General features: G+C 37.0%; 1 protein-coding gene across 6 annotated transcripts in view; it reads left to right on the forward strand.

Moving 5' to 3' along the window:
- RUFY2 (RUN and FYVE domain containing 2) overlaps positions 1–19,649 on the forward strand; it is a 46,551-nt gene that overhangs the window by 14,536 nt on the left and 12,366 nt on the right. For 4 of the 6 annotated variants that reach the window (XM_045783710.2, XM_045783712.2, XM_045783705.2 and 1 more), the window contains exons 8-15: positions 887–956; positions 3,551–3,652; positions 3,794–3,910; positions 6,066–6,233; positions 8,578–8,675; positions 11,094–11,213; positions 17,855–17,984; positions 18,810–18,904. In XM_045783710.2, coding sequence (XP_045639666.1) covers positions 887–956; positions 3,551–3,652; positions 3,794–3,910; positions 6,066–6,233; positions 8,578–8,675; positions 11,094–11,213; positions 17,855–17,984; positions 18,810–18,904 — 900 coding nt within the window. Of the gene's footprint in view, positions 1–886; positions 957–3,550; positions 3,653–3,793; positions 3,911–6,065; positions 6,234–8,577; positions 8,676–9,445; positions 10,878–11,093; positions 11,214–17,854; positions 17,985–18,809; positions 18,905–19,649 lie in introns of those variants that run through there. The other 2 variants (XM_045783706.2, XM_087863072.1) reach the window with 2 other exon arrangements.

Genomic DNA, 19,649 nt, shown 5'->3' on the forward strand with positions numbered 1-19,649 from the left:
TTTGTTTAAATCTATTATAGGTTTTATTGTAATGTAAGCAGCGTATTATGTTATTAAAGAAAGCTTAATTAAAATGGTAGAATCAAGGCCTAAACAAGGCCTAAAACAGACTAAATACAATATACAGTAACACCCAGTCTCGGAGACGCCAAGTGAAGTGTGTGCATTTTTGAGAACTGTGTACTTCTGGTGACTGTATAATTTGAAATACAATTTTTTATCAAGATGTATAAAAATGCAGGAAAAAATGTACAGTAATGTCCAGTCTTGATCAATTTAAACAAAAATGCAAAAAACCAAGTTGTTCATTTGGCTTAACCTGACTTTTAACTATATCCTTGAAAGGGTGTTTGCTTAGCTGCAAGCTGTCCGGGTACCTGATGTGAATTTCATATTGACATTTCTCAGACTATGGGTGACTTTAGAGGTCTTTAAGTGATTATGAAAGTGGAGAGTAGAGACAGAATGGGGCTTGTGTTGAAGACCGCTGTAAATGCTTATTAAGCCACTTAATTATAAAAGTGGATATTTAAAGTTCATCCTTTAAAAGATAATTTTAAATCTAATTTTAAGAATATTTGGTAGTCTTTGTGTGGAATCCATTCCTAAGTATTACAATTTAAATGTAAGAAGGACTCTAGGAAGACAACAAAAAATAATGAGCAGCATAAATTCGAATTTTAATAGAAATGATTCTTTTGCTCTAGTCTTTATTGCTTTGCTAGCCAAATCTGGTTATCCAACTTAATGAAATTTCCCACACTCAAAAATTCAGGGTAGTTGGTGCATGTTAGTTAATATAGTAAGACCAGGATAACCTACTTTTTTTTTTTTTACCTTTGTGAATTTGTGTGATTTGAATGAATTTTTTCTTTATCAATTTCAGCAGCACAGTCAGCAGTCTCCATTCAAGAGTTGACTCATTAGAAAAGTCAAATACTAAGCTGATCGAAGAGGTATTGTAACCTAGCCATGGATAATCTTACACTTACCAAGTATTTGTTTTTTGTTTTGTTTTTTTTTTAAAGATTTTATTTATTTATTTATTTGACGGAGAGAGAGACAGCCAGTGAGAGAGGGAACACAAGCAGGGGGAGTGGGAGAGGAAGAAGTAGGCTCCCAGTGGAGGAGCCTGATGTGGGGCTCGATCCCAGAACTCCAGGATCACGCCCTGAGCTGAAGGCAGACGCTTAACGACTGAGCCACCCAGGCGCCCCACTTACCGAGTATTTGTGATCCTTTTCCATTTTAAGTGTGAATGCACTAAGTGTGCGTACACACACACACTTTCATCATTATGATGGAATATTTGCAATGTAGTTATAATTGATGATTATAGGTTCTGGAGAAACCACATTTTCTCAGGTAAATTCTCAGGTGAATCTTAATTGTGTTAGATACTCCTAGAAATGAGCCCCAAAGATGGCACTCATACAAGCTCTTCTGTAAATAAGCTGTGATTCTTTTTTAAAAATCTGAATGACCTCTTTTTACATAGTGAATCACCTATAGTTAGAAATTCCCATTAAAATGATACTGTTCGTCTTGTTTCACTGTTCAGATTACTTTTCTTTACGAGCACCACTGCATGATCGTGGCCGCCCTTTCTCCACCCAGCCAAGTGTGCACCTCATCTTGTGTGCTTCGGTTTCCTGTGTTGTGAGAGCGGCTGTCTGGTGGTCCCAGGCCAGAAATTGACCTCTGCTCTGTTTTTAATACTGTTTGTAAAATTGCTTTAGATAAGTTTTTTTTTTTTTAATCAAACTACAGAGTTACTGCTTTCTATTTTCAGAAATATTTAGGCTAGAGGAAGAAATCTGTTATGAGTGCTCTGAACCCTACTTTCTGTGTTAATTAAATTCTTCTTCTGGAACTGCCCTAGTTTCGGGGCACCTGGGTGGCTCTATTGTTGGGCGTCTGCCTTCGGCTGGGATCATGATCCCGGGGTCCTGGGATGGAGCCCCGCATCAGGCTCCCTGCTCAGCGGGAAGCCTGCTTCTCCCTCTCCCACTCCCCCCTCCCCCGCTTGTGTTCTCTCTCTCTCTCTCTCTGTCAAATAAATAAAATCTTTAAAAAAAGAACTGGCCTAATTTCTCCAAACGAGGGAGCACGTGATTATTTGCATGACTGCAAATGCATCTTTATTTTCATAGTTTGGGACCATTTGATAATATTTTGTTTTGTTTTTAATTATGATAAGTGTACTTTTTAATCTCCATCACCTATTTCATCCATCCCCCCACCCATCTCCCCTCTGATAACAATCAGTTCTCTATAGTTAAGAGTCTTGTTTCTTGGTTTCTCTCTCTCTCTTTTTTTTTCTTTTGCTCATTTGTTTCTTAAATTCCACATAGGAGTGAGATCATATGGTATTTGTCTTTCTCTGACTGATTTATTTTGCCTAGCATTAAACTCTGTAGGTCTATCCATGTTGTTGCAAATGGCAAGATTTCATTCATTTTCATGGCTGAATAACATTCCATCCATACACCACATCTTCTTCATCCATTCACCTATCGATGGACACTTGGGCCACTTCCATAGTTTGGCTATTGTAAATAATGCTGCAATAAACAGGGGTGCATGTATCTCTTTGAATTAATGTTTTTGTATTTTGGGGGTAAATAGCCGGTAGTGTAATTACTAGATTAATTTTTTGAGGAAACTCTATTCTGGTTTCCACAGTGACTGCACCAGTCTGTATTCCCACCAGTAGTGCACCAAGGGTTCCTTTTTTCCCCACATCCTTGCCAATACCTGTTTCTTGAGTTTTTGATTTTAGCCATTCTGACAGGTGGTCTTTCATTATAGTTTTAACTTGCATTTCCCCAATGATGAGTGATGTTGAGCATCTTGTCATGTGTCTGTTGGCCACTGGGACCATTTGGTAGTTTGATAGGTTGGGACCATTAGAGTGGCTCTCTACTTTGTGCCTCTTCTTGGCCTTAGACGCACTGTGAAGTTCAAGTTCTATCCCCGATGAAGTGTTCAGAAATTTATTTACAAGCTAGCATTGAGGGTGGTCCCTGCTTTCCTTTCCTAGAATCCTTCTTTTCATTGTAAGCCTCAGAACCAAGCCACTTAGTTTAACTCTGATGATGAGAAAAGTCTCATATTTGTGATGATCACTTAGTGTTCTGTACTTCAGAGAGTGTCCTATTCAGTTATCATGAAGGTCTGTATCACATTTTCAGTGATAGCACAGCCTTCTTTTCTTGCAGATCTTTTTATCTTTACACAGGTCTGTACAGTGTTACTGTTTCATGACACTTTGTATTCAGAATGTATTTAAATCCGATATGCATGATATGTTTTAACTAACATAATATACTTTGACTAATAAAAGGAAATACTAGAAATAAGAGTTCGATCTTTTATTGGTACCTTAGGATAATTGCACATTTTTCTTATGAAAGCTTCTGTAGATGTGAGGCATTTGACTAGTTTTAAGCTTTTATATTCTATTTATAGCAATGAACATAATCTGTAAAGCAAGTATAAGTAAAGATGTTTAAAATCTTTTTTCTTGTCCCTGTTTCATAATTTTTAGTTAGCAATAGCAAAAAATAATATCATTAAACTTCAAGAGGAAAATCATCAATTACGAAGTGAAAATAAATTGATTTTAATGAAAACACAGCAGCACCTGGAGGTAAGTATGGACTAATTGCAAACGAACCGTCTTGTGTCAGCAGTTGCCACTTCTGGGGACTTTTGCATAGACTGGATATTTATTTCTGTGCTGTATTGATAGTAATGATTACACAGTAAAAAGCTTGATTTTTTTTCCTAGGTTACCAAAGTGGATGTGGAAACTGAGCTTCAAACATATAAGCATTCTCGGCAGGGGCTGGATGAGATGTACAATGAAGCCAGAAGGCAGCTTCGAGATGAATCTCAGTTAAGACAGGTAGTTTACGTTAGCAAAAATAATAATCATAATAATAATTTACCTTAAGCATCACTTAAAATCTCTTTTTTAGCCTTATCTTCTTTGCTGTGGGATAGAAATCTCACCCCCTTACAATCCCTTCAAATTTTTTAAGTTCCCATGTTATCAAGTATTTTTTAAAGTGTTTTTAAACTGTGCTACAATCTGAAATGAATGGAGTGTGACCAGCATTAAAAATCCAAAATAGAATAGAATGATGGATTCAAATAGGACTAAAATCATATTTAAAATTTTTTTTTAAAGATTTTATTTATTTATTTGAGAGAGAGTGAAAGCAAGAGAGATCACAGAAGGAGAAGATCAGACTCGCCACTGAGCAGAGAGCCTGATGAGGGGCTTGATCTCAGGATCCCAAGATCATGACCGGAGCTGAACACAGACGTTCAACTGACTGAGCTCCCCAGGTGCTCTGAATCATATTTAAAATTAACTTATTTTGGGGGTGCCTGGCTGGTTCAGTTGAGCGTGTGACTCTTCATCTTGGGGTCATGATTTCTAGCCCCATGTTGGGCATAGAAGTTACTTTAAATAAAATTAATGGGGGGGCGCCTGGGTGGCACAGCGGTTAAGCGTCTGCCTTCGGCTCAGGGCGTGATCCCGGCGTTATGGGATCCCTCTCTCGCTGGCTGTCTCTATCTCTGTCGAATAAATAAATAAAATCTTAAAAAATTAATGGGGCGCCTGGGTGACTCAGTCAGTTGAGTGTCAGACTCTTGATTTCAGCTCAGGTCATGATCTCAGGGTCTGAGATGGAGCCCTGCCTTGGGCTGTGTACTCAGTGCAGAGTCCGCTTGGGATTCTCTCTCTTCCTTTCCCTGACCCCTTCCCTGGCTCATGTTCTCTCTCTCTGAAATAAATAAATAAAATCTTTTAAAAAATTAATTTTTTAAACTTTAAATTGATACAATACCTATAGAAAAATACAGATGTAGAGCTTAATGGGTTATAACATAAATACCTGTGTAATCACCACCCAGGTCAAGAAGACACTATTGCCAGCCTTTCCATCCCTTGCTGTTTGTCTTTAATATTAGGAAACTTCTTTTTGTTTTGATATAAACATTTTTAAAATTTAATTTAATTCTATTTAAATTCAATTAACATATGGTGTATTATTAGTTTCAGAGGTAGAGTTCAATGATTCATCAGTTGTATATAATACCCAGTGCTCATTTTATCATGTGCCCTTCTTAATGCCCGTCACCCGGTTACCCCATCCCCCCACCTCCAACGTAAAATTCTTTAAGAAATTAAAACTGGAGTGGGGTTTTTGAGTTATCTTTGGCCTTTACTTGTATGGACTACTTTATTTCTGTGTTTTGGGTTTTTTTTTTTTTGTTTTTTTAGTTTAAGTAATCTCTACATCCAATGTGGGGGCTAGATATCATGACCCCAAGATTGAGAGTCATGTGTTCTTCCAACTGAGCAAGCAAGGCACCCCCAGACTACTTTATTTCTTTGATTAAGGAAAATTAATAGTTTATGAGGCATAAAAATACTTAATTTTTGAACCAGTAGAATAGTGATAATTAACAGTATCTAGAAAATGCTTTCATTTTCACAAAATACACAGTTAAAAATATTTAGAATGTTATGTTATTATGGGACCTGGTTGATTCCCTTTAGTGGGGTTTTAACTTCAAAAGAGTAGTAGTCTACATATATTTTTTTTAATTAATAAATTTTAGTTTTTCAAGGAGGTTCATAGCAAAATTGAGTGGAACTTTTTTTTTCTTTTTTTTTTTTTAAAGAGTGGTCTACAGTGATGCCTGGGTGGCTCATCGGTTAAGCGTCTGCCTTTGGCTTAGGTCATGATCCCAGGATGCTGGGATCCAGTCGCATATCTGGCTGCTTGCTCAGCAGGGAACCTACTTCTCCCTCTGCCTGCTGCTCCCCCTGCTTGTGCTCTCTCACATTCTCTCTCTCTCTGACAAATAAATAAAATCCTTAAAAAATAAAAAGATATATACCTAGTGACATGAGACCATTTAAAAAAAAAAGGGGGTAGTCTACATAGTGAATAGAAAATTCTTCGTGTTCTCATTAACTGTCGTGTATCTGTCTTTTGACATCCTGAAGTGGTATGTGAATTGAGGATATGTTGAAATTGCAGGATGTGGAAAATGAGCTAGCAGTACAAGTTAGTATGAAACATGAAATTGAACTTGCCATGAAGTTGTTGGAGAAAGATATCCATGAGAAGCAGGATACTCTGATAGGTCTTCGGCAACAACTAGAAGAAGTTAAAGCAATTAACATAGAAATGTATCAGAAGTTGCAGGTAAGGATCATTTTTAAAATATTTTTTATTTAAATTCTAGTTTGTTAACCTACAGTGGAGTAGAAATCAGTGATTCTTCACTTACATACAACACCCAGTGCTCATCATAACAAGTGCCCTCCTTAATGCCCATACCCTTCTAGCCTATCTCCCACCCACCCCCCCTCCAGCAACCCTCCGTTTGTTCTCTATCATTAAGAGTCTCTCATGGTTTCCCTCTTTTTTTTCTTCCCCCCTCCCATATGTTCATCTGTTTTGTTTCTTAAATTCCACATGAGTGAAATCATACAGTATTTGTCTTTCTCTAACTTATTTCACTTAGTATAATACACTGTAGCTCCATCCATGTTGTTGCAAATGTTGAGATGTCCTTCTTTTTGATGGCTGAGTCATATATATATATATATGTTTTATATATATGTTATATATATATATATATATATATATATATATATATAGCTGTGTTCATCAGTCAGTGGACATTTGGGCTCTTTCCATAGTTTGATATATTGTTGATAATGCTGTTATAAACATCAGGGTGCATGTATCCCCTTCAAATCTGTCTTTTTGTATCCTTTGGGTGAATACCTAGTCGTGCAATTGCTGGATCCTAGTGTAGCTCTATTTTTAACTTTTTGAAGAACCTCCACACCGTTTTCCTCAGTGGCTGCACCAGTTTGCATTCCCACCAACAGTGCACGGGGTTCCCATTTCTCTGCATCCTCGTCAACACCTGTTGTTTCTTGTGTTGTTAATTTTAGTCATTCCGACAGGTGTGAGGTGGGGTCCCATTGTGAGTTTGATTTGTATTTCCTGACGAGGAGTGCTGTTGAGCATCTTTTCATGTGTCTGTTTAGCCATCTGGATGTCTTCTTTAGAAAAGTGTTCATGTCTTCTGCTCATTTCGTAACTGGATTATTTTTTGTGGGGGTGTTGAGTTTGATAAGTTCTTTATAGATTTTGGAGGTAAGGATCATTCTTAAATTCTTAGAATTTCTTGAGTTTAATGTAAATTGAAAATGACTTTTTGTAAGAAGGATTTGGTTTTTAGCTGTGCCATATTGGTAATAAAAACCAGTGACTTTATATGGAAGCTTAAGAAGTGTCACAATGGAATAGGTATCAACGAATAAACAAATCACCTATCTGGATTTCTTTGTTAAGGCCAAAAGGTTAAGTGTGAAGATTAAATCTTTTGGGAAAACTCAGTCTAAATATGCAGGACATCTTTGTGGATTCTTTATACAGTATAGTACTAAGAAAGATTTATTTTTTCTTTAAAAGATTTTATTTGAGAGAAAGAGAGCACGAGCTCGAGGGAGAGGCAGAGGCAGAGGGAGAGGGAGAAGCAGACTCCCCACTGAGTGTGAAGGCCAACACAGGGCCTGACCCCAGGACCCCGAGATCATGACCTGAGCTGAAGTCAGACACTTAACCGACTGAGCCACCCAGGTGCCCTTTTAATTTTTTTTTTTTAAGATTTTATTTTTTTAAGTAATTCCTACACCCAACATGGGCTCAGAGCTACAACCCCCAGATCAGGAGTCACATGCTTTACCTACTGAGCCAGCCAAGGGCCCTGAGAAAGATATAATTTTGATTGAAATGCTTTATTATAGGGGCACCTGGGTGGCTCAATCAGTTAAGTGTCTGCCTTTGTCTCAGGTCATGATCTCAGGGTCCTGGGATAGAGCCCCGAGTGGGGCTCCCTGCTCAGTGGGGCGTCTGCTTCTCCCTCTGCCCCTCCCCTCTCCTCATGCTCTCTCTCTCTTCTGCTCTCTCTCAAATAAAAAAATCTTTAAAAAAATGCTTTACTATAATAATTATGAATTCTCTCATAAAGTGACAGCACTGTTTAAGTAGATTTGTTGCCAAAAGCTCTTTATTTAATTTGAAAAATAGCATAGTTTACAAGGGTTCCAGAAACACTGAAGGCAGTGTTTTTTTTTCTTTATTACATTTTAATTGAAGACTAATAGTACTACTGCTTTATATCATATGAGTATTTTAATCTACAAATTAATTCTGTTCATTTCAAAGTAAAAGTTCCATAGTGAAATGGTATACAAAACTTAAAAATATTCAGGTTTAAAAATCAAAGCCATTAGGGGCGCCTGGGTGGCGCAGTCGTTAAGCGTCTGCCTTCGGCTCAGGGCGTGATCCCGGCGTTCTGGGATCGAGCCCCACATCAGGCTCCTCCGCTGGGAGCCTGCTTCTTCCTCTCCCACTCCCCCTGCCTGTGTTCTCTCTTTCTCTGGCTGTGTCTCTCTCCATCAAATAAATAAATAAAATCTTAAAAAAAAAAAAATCACAGCCACTGTATATTTTTTTTCTTTCTAAATAGGGTTCTGAAGATGGCTTGAAAGAAAAAAATGAAATAATTGCCCGACTAGAAGAAAAAACCAATAAAATTACTGCAGCCATGAGGCAGTTGGAGCAAAGGTACAGCATTTCCAGTCTTAGTTTCTTTTTCTCCTTTTTTTCTCCCTTTTCTTTATTCAACTCTGACACCTGCCACAAATACCATTAGGAAAATTTAGATTAGGCCTTTTTTTTTTTTTTTTTTTTTTTTAAACCCAGCAGGATTTTTGCCTTTTTTGTTTTGGTTGTTGCATGGAATCAAGTTGCTTTATATTAGGCTGATTTCATTTGAATTTGCCATTTTGTGGATTTTTAAAAAAAGATTTAATATCGGCAATTTCATGTGGTTCAATCTATTACATAAAACAAATACACAAACAAAAACTTTAAAAAAGTGAAAAACGAACAAAATCTATGGTGGAATTATCCCTAATTGATTTCCATGCATATTGATTGTCATATCCTTTGTCATTCACCATCTCTTTATCTGAAATCAAGCTTTGAGTTGGCAGTTTAGTTGCATTTCTTTGAGCTAGGACCCACAACCCAAACCAAGAAATAATTTTATTTAAATTGAATTGATTTATATTGGCATTTTTCACTTTTATTGTTGGAAAATGTAATGTATTTCCATTGACCTGTCATGTTGGTGTCAACATATGTCTTATCATTGCTTTCTTTGAATCTACTTATGAAAAACATAACTATTAATGCTTTATTGACATGAATATTCTTTTATTGACATCCTCTTTCTTCTTTTTTCTTTTTTGTTTTCTTTATCCCCATTTTTACATTTTGGACATCTTTATTACCTTTTTCTGTCTTTGATTTCTGTCCATTCCATTATGAAGTGACAATGATTTGTTAACTCAAACTAGGACAATTGCAATGTCATTGGTGAAATATGCCAGCAGTGACACTCAGGACCAGTATAAGCTGGTCAAAGATATATCTTTCTGAAAATCACTTGTATTTAAACAGACTAAAAGAGAATCAACAATTTTATAATATATTAAATAGAAAATAATTTATGCTATTAAGAATTTGAAAAGGGTACTAGGAACCCTGTCCACTTTGATAAGCTGCTGTGGTAATACACTGCCATGAAGCAGAGCGGTGCACTTGGATTTCCAAAAACACATTCCTCAAACCTTGTGCACAAAGGCTGATTTGAGTATTGACCTTTTGGAGGTCAGGATTTTCAAGTGCAGTTTTATCTTTTTAGCTACTTTTTGATGGAAAATATAAACATTGTTTAAAAATACGTTCACCCTTTGGTTTCCCAGTGTGTTGGCACAAATTCTTTCCCTGTTGGCCCACTCTTTGCCTAATGCTCCTTTACTGATTTTTAAATATGTTTTAAAATAGTTTATAACCCAGATTGGCCATTCTCTTGTGCTCCAGCACCTCAGTTTTCCAGTTCCCTTAGCCCTCTTCTATGATAGCACAACTTCAAGCCCTACCTCACTCTGAGTTTTATTTTAGTTTCAGTAATCTTAGAGAAATGCTTGGGTCCCCTGTCCCCCCATGTTAATATTTTAAAATTAAATTTTGATTTAGAGATAACTTGAATGTTACTCTCTTTTGCTCAGAAGTGGCATTTATACTTCTGAAATATGTCAGTTTGCCCCACTGGTGTGTTTTTAGGAAGAAAAGAAGAGGCAGTGTTTTCAGCTAGTTGCATAGAAATTTTGCCTGTGATTCCCTACAAGGAATTAATACGTGGGAAATGTTTTCTTATAAAAATATTGAAGTTAAATCCAAGAAATCCTAGATGGGAGTGGAGCTAAGCACAGGGAGAAGCAGTGACTTACAAATAAAAACAGAACAAATGAAAATCACATTTTTAGATAATATTTAAACATCAGCGATGAACAAAATGATCTCTAGAGAATGTTGCCAACTAATACTATATTCTTTTGATTCTTACACACACACACACACACACACACACACACACACACGGAGCTTTCGGCATAATTTAGTAAATGCATTAAGATCCTACAGGGAGGACTTGGCTGTTTGAAATAATTGCAGGTCTTTGCTCTTGGCCTTGTAGCACACTTGATTCCTGGCATACACATCCTGACCTAATAAATAACAATGTGGCTTCTTCACCTAGTGTAGACATAAATACTGTGCTTTACATGGTTTTGTAAAAAGGCAGTAATGCACCCATTATACTTTCAGAGTTAATTCATTCTGCTCTACGTAAGTGGTAAAGGCTGTATTGCTTTGCATTGTTAATTATGAACAAGAAATAAAACAAATTTGAAGATAGTATTCTGGGCATATTATATGTTATATTGAAAAAAATCACAAAACAATTTCTAGACATTGTGTGGCTCTTTCACGTTTGAGTTTGTGAGTTTCCCCCCAAACTTTGTTTTCATTTAGAAATGTTTCTATTTCCCCATTTTTCTTTTATTTGTCTTCTTCACCCTTTTACACCCTAGTTCTAGCCTCAGTTTTACCCAAAGTTGATTTGAATTACACCAGATTGCAGCAAGCAGAGAAGGTGCAAATGGAAGCTGAAGCTGAAGACAAGAAACATCTTCAAGAGTGTCAGAGTAAATCCGACAATCTGCAGAAACAAATCTCCCAAAAGGAGAAACAGCTGTGAGTATTTCACTCTTGGAAACAAATACTAACCCCCACCCCTTCTTTTTTGCACGTAATGATAGGATACCTGTATTTTCCTTTAGTTGATGATGACAGCTACATTATGGAGTTCTCCTTGAGAAATAAAAAAAATTAGAGAATGTAATTATGATAAAACTTGTGTTTTTGGTCCCTTTATTGTTTTCAGAGCTTTTCAACTATCTTGTTATCTTGCTCAAGGAGAATTTTATTCTTTCTGCCGGTATAACAGTAGATGGCCATTATATTTCTAGATACTGAGTGTAATAGGCCTTTGTAACTCAAAGGGACTTACATTATCAAAGAACAAGAAGTTTTCTCAGAACATTTTTATTAATACTTCATATGATAGATCTATGTATCTATTACCAGCTAAGAATGATGTCCATATACATCATTAGACTGAAAACAAGTTGCAGACAGTATGTGAGGTATAATCCCATTTTTTATAAAGTTAAAACTGTGTATATGTGCATATTTACATATCTATCTATCTATCCATATAGATAGATATATAGAAAAGAGTTTAAAGAATACAGATTCTGGGGAATGATTATCTCAGGGGAGTGATGGCAGATTGATAGGGATATTTTAGTTTTTACTTTATAAACATCAGTATTTTCCCCCAGTAAATATATGCTACTTTTGTTATTAAAGCAACAATAGAAAATAGTTATGTATTATGTTTAACAGACCATTAAACAAGACTACATGCCACTTATGATGTATAACTTGCTAAGCTGCCTTGAGATCCATTGGTTGAGGTAGCATTAAATTCCTCTCAATTCTTGCTAATTTTCTAATAGTTCTGTCAATTATTGAGAGGGGATTTGTTGAATATCCCAACTATAATTGTGGATTTGTGTATTTCTACTTTTAGTTCTAATGTTTTTGCTTCTCATATTCTGAAGTTCTGTTGTTTGGTGCCTACACATTTAGGGTTGCTATGTCTTTTTGGTGAATTGACTTTTTTATCAACATGATATGCCTCTTTATCTCTGGTAATTTTCTTTATCTGATATTAATAGAGCTACTTCTTTCTTTTGATTAATATTGTCATGTAATAAATAAAACATTAATGTTTGCATTTTTCAGTCTTTAAACTTTGAGCCTAATCTTTATTATCATCATCAGTATATTTAAGTAAATTTCTTATAGTTCATGTTTTTTTTATTTGTTCTGACAATCTCTTAATGATATATTTAGTCTATTTACATTTTGTGTAATTGTTGATATGAGAGCTTAAGTCTGCTGGTTTATTGTTTTTTGTTTTGTTTTGTTTTTCATTCCTTTATTTCTTTTTTCCTGCCTTCCCATGGATTATTTAAATATTATTTAGAATTCCTTTTTGATTTGTCTATAGTGTTTTTGAGTGTATCTCTTCATATAGATTTTCTAATGATTTCTCTAGATACTGTCTTACATATTTGCAACTTTTCAGTCTACTGATACCAGCATTTTACTACTTGGAATGAAGTGTGAAAGTCTTACTTCCACTTAGATCTTTTTACTCTTTCCCTTTTATAACATAATTGGCTTAAATATTTTCTCTGAATAATATTGAGGACCATATTAGACAAAATTAGAAAGGTTTTTTTTTTTTAATGTAAACTGTAAGCCCAGTGTTGGGTTTGACCTCATGACTCTGAGATCAAGAGTTGCATGCTTTATGGCTGAGCCAGCCATGTGCCCCCACATCAGACAGTATTACAGTTTGTGCTTCAAACATTAAACATAATTTAGAAAACTTTGGTTATTGTTATTTCTTTATTCCTGATATTCCAAGTTTTCTTCTGTGTCTGAAGAACTTCTTTTCTGTTTCTTTTAGGGTAGGTCTGTTGGCAACAAATTCTCTTACTTCTTTTTTTCATCTGAGGTCTTGATTTCACTCACCTTCATTTCTGAAGGGTATTTTCAGAATAACCTTAGAATTCTGAATTGACAGTTCTTTTCTTTCAGCACTTGAAAAGTGTTGTACCGCTTTCTTTTGGTTTTCATAGTTTCTGATAAAAAATACTGTCATTTGAATCACTGTTCCTCTACCCAAGATTATTTCTTTAGACTTACCTGCTTTAGGCTTTGGTCAGCTTCTTGAATCTTTCTGTTTATCTTTACCAAAATTGGAAATTTTGAAACTTTTTTTTTTTTCTAGATATTTTTCTAGCTCCAATTGCTTTCTCTTTTCTGGAATTCCTTTTTTTTTTTTTTTTTTTTTAATTTATTCACTCTAGAGGCACCTGGGTGGCTCAGTTGGTTAAGCATCTGCCTTTGGCTCTGGTCGTGATCGCTGGGTTCTGGGATCGAGCCCCACATCGGGCTCCCTGCTCAGTGGAGAACCTGCTTCTCCCTCTCCCTCTGGGCCTCCTCCCCACTCGTTCTCTCTCTCTCTCTCTCAGATAAATAAATAAAATCTTCAAAAAAAGAGATTTATTCACTTTAGAAAGAGAGAGAAAGGGAGCAGGGAGGGGCAGAGGCAGAGGGAGAAGGAGAATCCTAAGCAGACTACTTTCTGAGCATGGAGCCCGGCACGGTGCTTGATCTCACCGGAGCTAAAGTCAAGAGTCGAGTGCTTAACTGAGACACCCAGGCTTCCAGGCTGACCCTCTCTTCTCTGGAATTTTGATAACCTTGCATATTAGATTTTTAAAAAAATAGTCCTATAGGACACTTTTCTTCCCCCAGTCTATTTTTTCTCTCTCGTTCAGATTGGGTAATTTCTACTGTAGTGTTTTGTTTTCTTAAGGTAGGTGCCATGCCCGACGTGGGGCTTGAACTCATAACCCTGAGATCAAGAGTCACATGCTCTACTGACTGAGCCAGCCAGGCGCCCCTCTGTTGTAGTGTTTTGAAATCCATTATTTCCTCATCATCTTCATTCTCCTACTGAGCCCATTTAATGAAGTTATTGTATATTTCCATTTGACTATATTTCCTTCCTCTCTTTGTTTTTTTTTTCTAGTCTATGGCCATACCACTCTGAATGTCCCCAATCTCATCTGATCTTTTTTGCTAAAACTTACTATTTTGTTTCAAGTGTGTTCTTAATTGGTCATAGTTATGATGACTGCTTTAAAATTGTTGTCTATTCAGAATTATCTGACTTGTTGGCATCTGTTTCTCATCCAAGTTAAGATTTCTCTTGGGTCTTGGTATGACAGGTATTTTGCAGTTGCATTCTGGACATATTGAGAATTATGAGACTACATCTTATTTAAATTTCAGCAGCTCTCCTCTGAAACCACATCAGCAGGGGAATATAGATGCTGTCTCCCTCTCTCTCTCTCTCTCTCTCTTTCTCTTTTTTAAGATTTATTTATTTTAGAGCACAAGCAGAGGACAGAAGGTGGGCAGAGGGAGAGGGAATCCCAAACAGGCACCACACTGAGCATGGAGCCAGATGCAGGGCTTGATTCTGTGACCCCAAGATCATGACCTGAGTCAAACCAAGAGTCAGACACTTAACCCGTGGAGCCAACCAAGGTGCCCCAACACTGACTCTTTATACCAAGTGGAGATAGTAGAATACTAGAACCATTCTGGACAGGACAGAGAAGGGTGCTTAACTACTGGGCAGGGATTGAAATCTGTGCTTTCCACTCAGTCTCTGCTGACACTGTGGAGAAGAGGAGCGGTGCCTTGTCACTCTCAAGTAGGAGTGGAAGTCCAGGCTTCTGCCTTGGTCTCTGCTGACACCATTCTGGAGGAGAGAGGCAGAGGTACCTCACTTCACTGGGCAGGGGTAGAAATCTAGGCTTCTCACTTGGCTTTCACTGACCTGGGGAGGGTGAGAAATACCTTGTTATTGATGTGGGGTTAAAAGTCCAGGTTCCCAATGTGGTCACCATAAGAGAAGGTGCTGGACAGTAGTAAAAGTCCAGGCTTGCCAGTTGGCATTCTCTGATACTACCATGTTGGGGATTGGGAGAGACACTTTATTATTGCCAGGTGAGGATGGAAATCTAAGCTCCCCACTTGGCCTTTGTTGACAGTGGTTGGGGGCCTATGGTTTTTTCCTCTGGGTTTTTTTGTTTTTTGTTTTGCTAGAAAAGGGCGTTTATTGTCAAAAAGGTTTCTATCAAGGCTAGGCTACTTTTTCCCAGTTCTTTAGCAAGAGAGAGCAGGCTTTCCTTGGGACTTTTTTCTTTCTTTCTCTGTCTTTTCTTTTCTTTTTTCTTTCGTCTGTATCCATTACAGGTAGTGGGCTTCTTCAACACCCACTCTGAGCTATGTAGGAGGCAAAAAGAAGCCTCAGGGCATCATCACCATGTTATTCTTTGCCTTCTGGGGTTCCTACTGCTATGGGGCTAACCTAGTCAATAAATCTTGAGGACAACTCTAGAGAGAAGATGTTTGTTTCTGCTAAAACCATGAAAGTAATTTCGTTTCTCAGTCGGTGCCATGTGCCATGTAGCACATGGACATGTGAGTAGCGTGGAGATCAGGGGAATCCCCGATGGCTCAGAAAAATTGAAGCTGTTTCTGTAGAAAGGGGCTGCTGGCACTATGTCCAAGAAAAACAAATTGCTTTTTTTTTTCTCCTAAAATGGAAATAACTTTATTATTTCTGACTATGAAAGAAATTACATGCTGTTGGAAAATGTAGGAAAATGTGAAGAAAATAAAAATTGTAGGTTTTTTTTTTTTTAACATTTTGATGACTATCCCTGTTTTTGGTATACGTAGATGTTTTTTATGTATTTTAGAGAGGATCGTACTATGTGCTCTTTAGTGTCTCGTTTATTGCACGTGCTATGTCATGGGCAGTGTATCATGTTAATTAATTTAGGTCTACACCATTTTATCAGTTAAGCTAAAGGAATCTTTTAGCCTGAAAAATTGTGTTTTATCGTTTGAGTTTGCATATCTTTGATTATTGGTGAGATCCTCTTGTATTTCTTTATTTTGTGAATTGCCAGTTTGTATCATCTGCTTTTCTCCCTAGGAGTGTTCAGCTTATTAATATTTATTTGTAAGAGTTCTTGTTTATTTACTCTGGGTATGTCACATACAGTGAAATATTTTCTAAATTTACTGTTTGTTTTTAAACTTTGTTTATAGTGGTTTTTTCATTTAGACATTTTAAATTTTTAAATAGTTATATTTTCCTTTTTTTTTTTTTATGGTTTCTGCCTTTGGTGGTCAATGTGTATTTTGATAGTGTATTTATAATAACTTAAAAATATTTTTCCTTTGCTTTTTCAATCAGTTTTTTTCTGATTCTGGATGATGAGGCCACTCACGGCACTCCAGACTTTGGTTACTTGTAGTGAAATAGTATGTCTCAACAGTTTGTAAATTCCATTTAGGGGTATCTCTTCTCTTCAACCTCAATTATAAAATCTAAAATTTACTTCAAGGAAAAATAATGTGGCTCTAGATGGAAATGCTAACTTTATGAGGAAACAAAAGTAATCAAAATATTAACACAGGAGTATTAAAATAATATATTGTGATAGTCTCAATATTATATATTATTAAAATTTAAAGTATTAGAGGGCGCCTGGGTGGCTCAGTTGGTTGAGCAGCTGCCTTTGGTTTGGGTCATGATACCAGGGTCCTGAGATCGAGCCCCGCATCAGGCTCCCCACATGGCAGAAAGTCTGCTTCTCCCTCTCCCTCTGCCTGCTGCACCCCATGCTTGTGCGCTCGCTCTCTCTCTGTCGAATAAATAAATAATTAAAAAAAATAAAGTATTAGAAATTGTAACATTATTTGTTTATGTGTCATCTGTTATACCTTCTTATGAGCAATAATTTGCAAAATGATTTCTTTTCGGTATCCCGAAGGGTAGGAATTTGACTACTTTGTTTTGCCGGATGCTGCTGTTAGAGTGATGAGGCAGCACTTTAAATGTGAAGGGGCATTTCCAGGCAGCATGGGTTTTCCTCCAGTGTCTCTTTGGTCTTAGATCTGTCCTGTCAGCAATTTGTAAAGTAACACTCAGTACCAGGGTTGATTTTTCTGTGACCGATGTTTAATTGATTTAGTGGTGGCTGTAATTCTTATATCAGAACAATAGTTTGTTTTAAAATTTTGCACATGGCACAGAAATGTCAATAATTAAAACTTCACATTTTTCTCCTTTGTTTCATTCCCCCCAGATGCAACCAGTTTTTATAGTGTGGTTTACCCTTCCAGGCATTTTCTATGCTCATACAGCATTTATGTACACAGAATTAAAAAATGACAAATTATTGGGGCACCTGGGTGGCACAGCGGTTAAGCGTCTGCCTTCAGCTCAGGGCGTGATCCCGGCATTCCGGGATCGAGCCCCACATCAGGCTCTTCCTCTATGAGCCTGCTTCTTCCTCTCCCACTCCCCCTGCTTGTGTTTCCTCTCCCGCTGGCTGTCTCTATCTCTGTCGAATAAATAAATAAAATCTTAAAAAAAAATGACAAATTATTGGTTAGCAAGGAGTTTTTGTGGTTGGCAAATATATTGATATGTTGGGATCAGAAAACCCTGTGCTACTGAACTTGTTTACAAAAAATATTCATGAAAGAAAATACCTGAAGAAATGCACTAAAGTGAAAATAATCAAAAGGATGGTGTTATTAAAGCAAGCAGACAACTGTCATGTGAGAACTAGTACTAAGCTTCTTTGTGTTTGTCATTCAAGGGTGCAGCTGGAAACCGATTTGAAGATTGAGAAGGAATGGAGGCAGACTTTGCAGGAAGATCTTCAAAAGGAGAAAGATGCCTTATCTCATCTTAGAAATGAGACCCAACAAATCATTAGTCTTAAAAAAGTAAATGGTGGTAAAACTTTAAAAATCATATCTTTGAAAACTAAGTTACTTAAAAAGAGAAATCATAATTTATATTTATACCAAAGAGAATATACTGGCCATCTTTTTTTTTTTTCTTTAAAGATTTTATTTATTTATCTGACAGAGAGTCAGCCAGCGAGAGAGGGAACACAAGCAGGGGGAGTGGGAGGGGAAGAAGCAGGCTCCCAGCGGAGGAGCCTGATGCGGGGCTCGATTCCAGAATGCTAGGTTCACGCCCTGAGCTAAAGGCAGACGCTTAACGACTGAGCCACCCAGGTGCCCCATAACTGGCCATTTTTAAAATACCAATAAGAAGGGGCACCTGGCTGGCTCAGTTGGTAGCGCAAGTGACTCTTGGTCTTGGGGTCATGAGTTCAATCCCCACATTGGGTGGAGAGTTTATTTTAAAACAACAACAACCACCACCACCATGGGGCGCCTGGGTGGCCTAATCGGTTGAGCATCTGACTCTTGGTTTCAGGTCAGGTCTTAATCTCAGGGTCATGGAATTGAGCCCTGTGTTGGGCTCCATGCTCAGTGGGGAGCCTGCTTGAGATTCTTTCCTTCTGCCCCTCCCCCCCAATAAATAAATAAATCTTTTTAAAAAAAGAAAACCAGTAAGGAGATTAAATGAATGGGAAATAGGTGATAGTCGATGGAACGCTATGAAAGAGCTTGGACATAGAGTTCTGTTTTTTATAAAAAGCTAAAGGATATATGTTCCTAATTATTGGTATGTATACAATGGGGAGTTTCTTGCTTATTTCTTTTAAATTGCAATTTCTGTCTTTTATTGTTTTGAAGGAGTTCCTTAACATCCAGGATGAAAATCAGCAGTTGAAAAAAATATATCATGAACAGGAACAAGCTCTTCAAGAACTTGGCAACAAACTTAGCGAGTAATTTCTCTTTTTTCCTCCGTCTGTGTAGTCAGTGACTTTTAGAAAGGTAGGAGTGTGCCACACCACATAGGCAGAAAAGTGTAAATATAGAGAAGAAAGATAGGAACTATCAAAATAAAAATCAAATAAAACCTTAAAGATAAATAGACAAGCCTGTGGATTGGAGAGATTTTGTTAAAAGTTAGGTTCAGTTTAATACATTTCAGCTTTAAACGCTTTCCAGTAGGTGAAAGTTAAGATTCTTGTTTAATTTCTTCAAATTAGGGAATTCAGAAGTTCATTTAATATATTTTCCCCAGAACAACAGAAACCAAATTTCCAAAATATCTGGTGAGATCATTTTCAGCCTGTTTTGAGAAGGAGCCAGCATTGTGAGAAGTGGGGAGTTTTATGCTAGAGTTGGGGCTTAACTTCACGCAGCGGGGTTCGTTCTGTTGCAACCAAGTGTTACTGGGTTGCTAGAAAGAAAGAAGGAGAAGCGGTTCTTTCTCACCCTCCTCCGTGTTCCACGTGGTCTGTGTTTGGGTTAAGCGGCTTCATCTTTGTGCCTTGATTGAACGTATTGCCAAGTATCTGGGATAAGCTCTGGAAGGTTTAGTTTAGTATTAAATGTATCACTGCCGTGTTTAATAATAGTAATAATTTTTTTTAACACAGAAAAGTAAAAGAAAGCTATAGTGCCCATAATCATCACCGGTATAAACCCCTTTGATGTTTTATATGGTTAAAAATCCAAATAGCA

The sequence above is a fragment of the Ursus americanus genome, chromosome 6 (genome assembly GCF_024610735.1).
Source record: "Ursus americanus isolate L20-20 chromosome 6, mUrsAme1.1.p, whole genome shotgun sequence".
NCBI lineage: Eukaryota > Metazoa > Chordata > Mammalia > Carnivora > Ursidae > Ursus > Ursus americanus.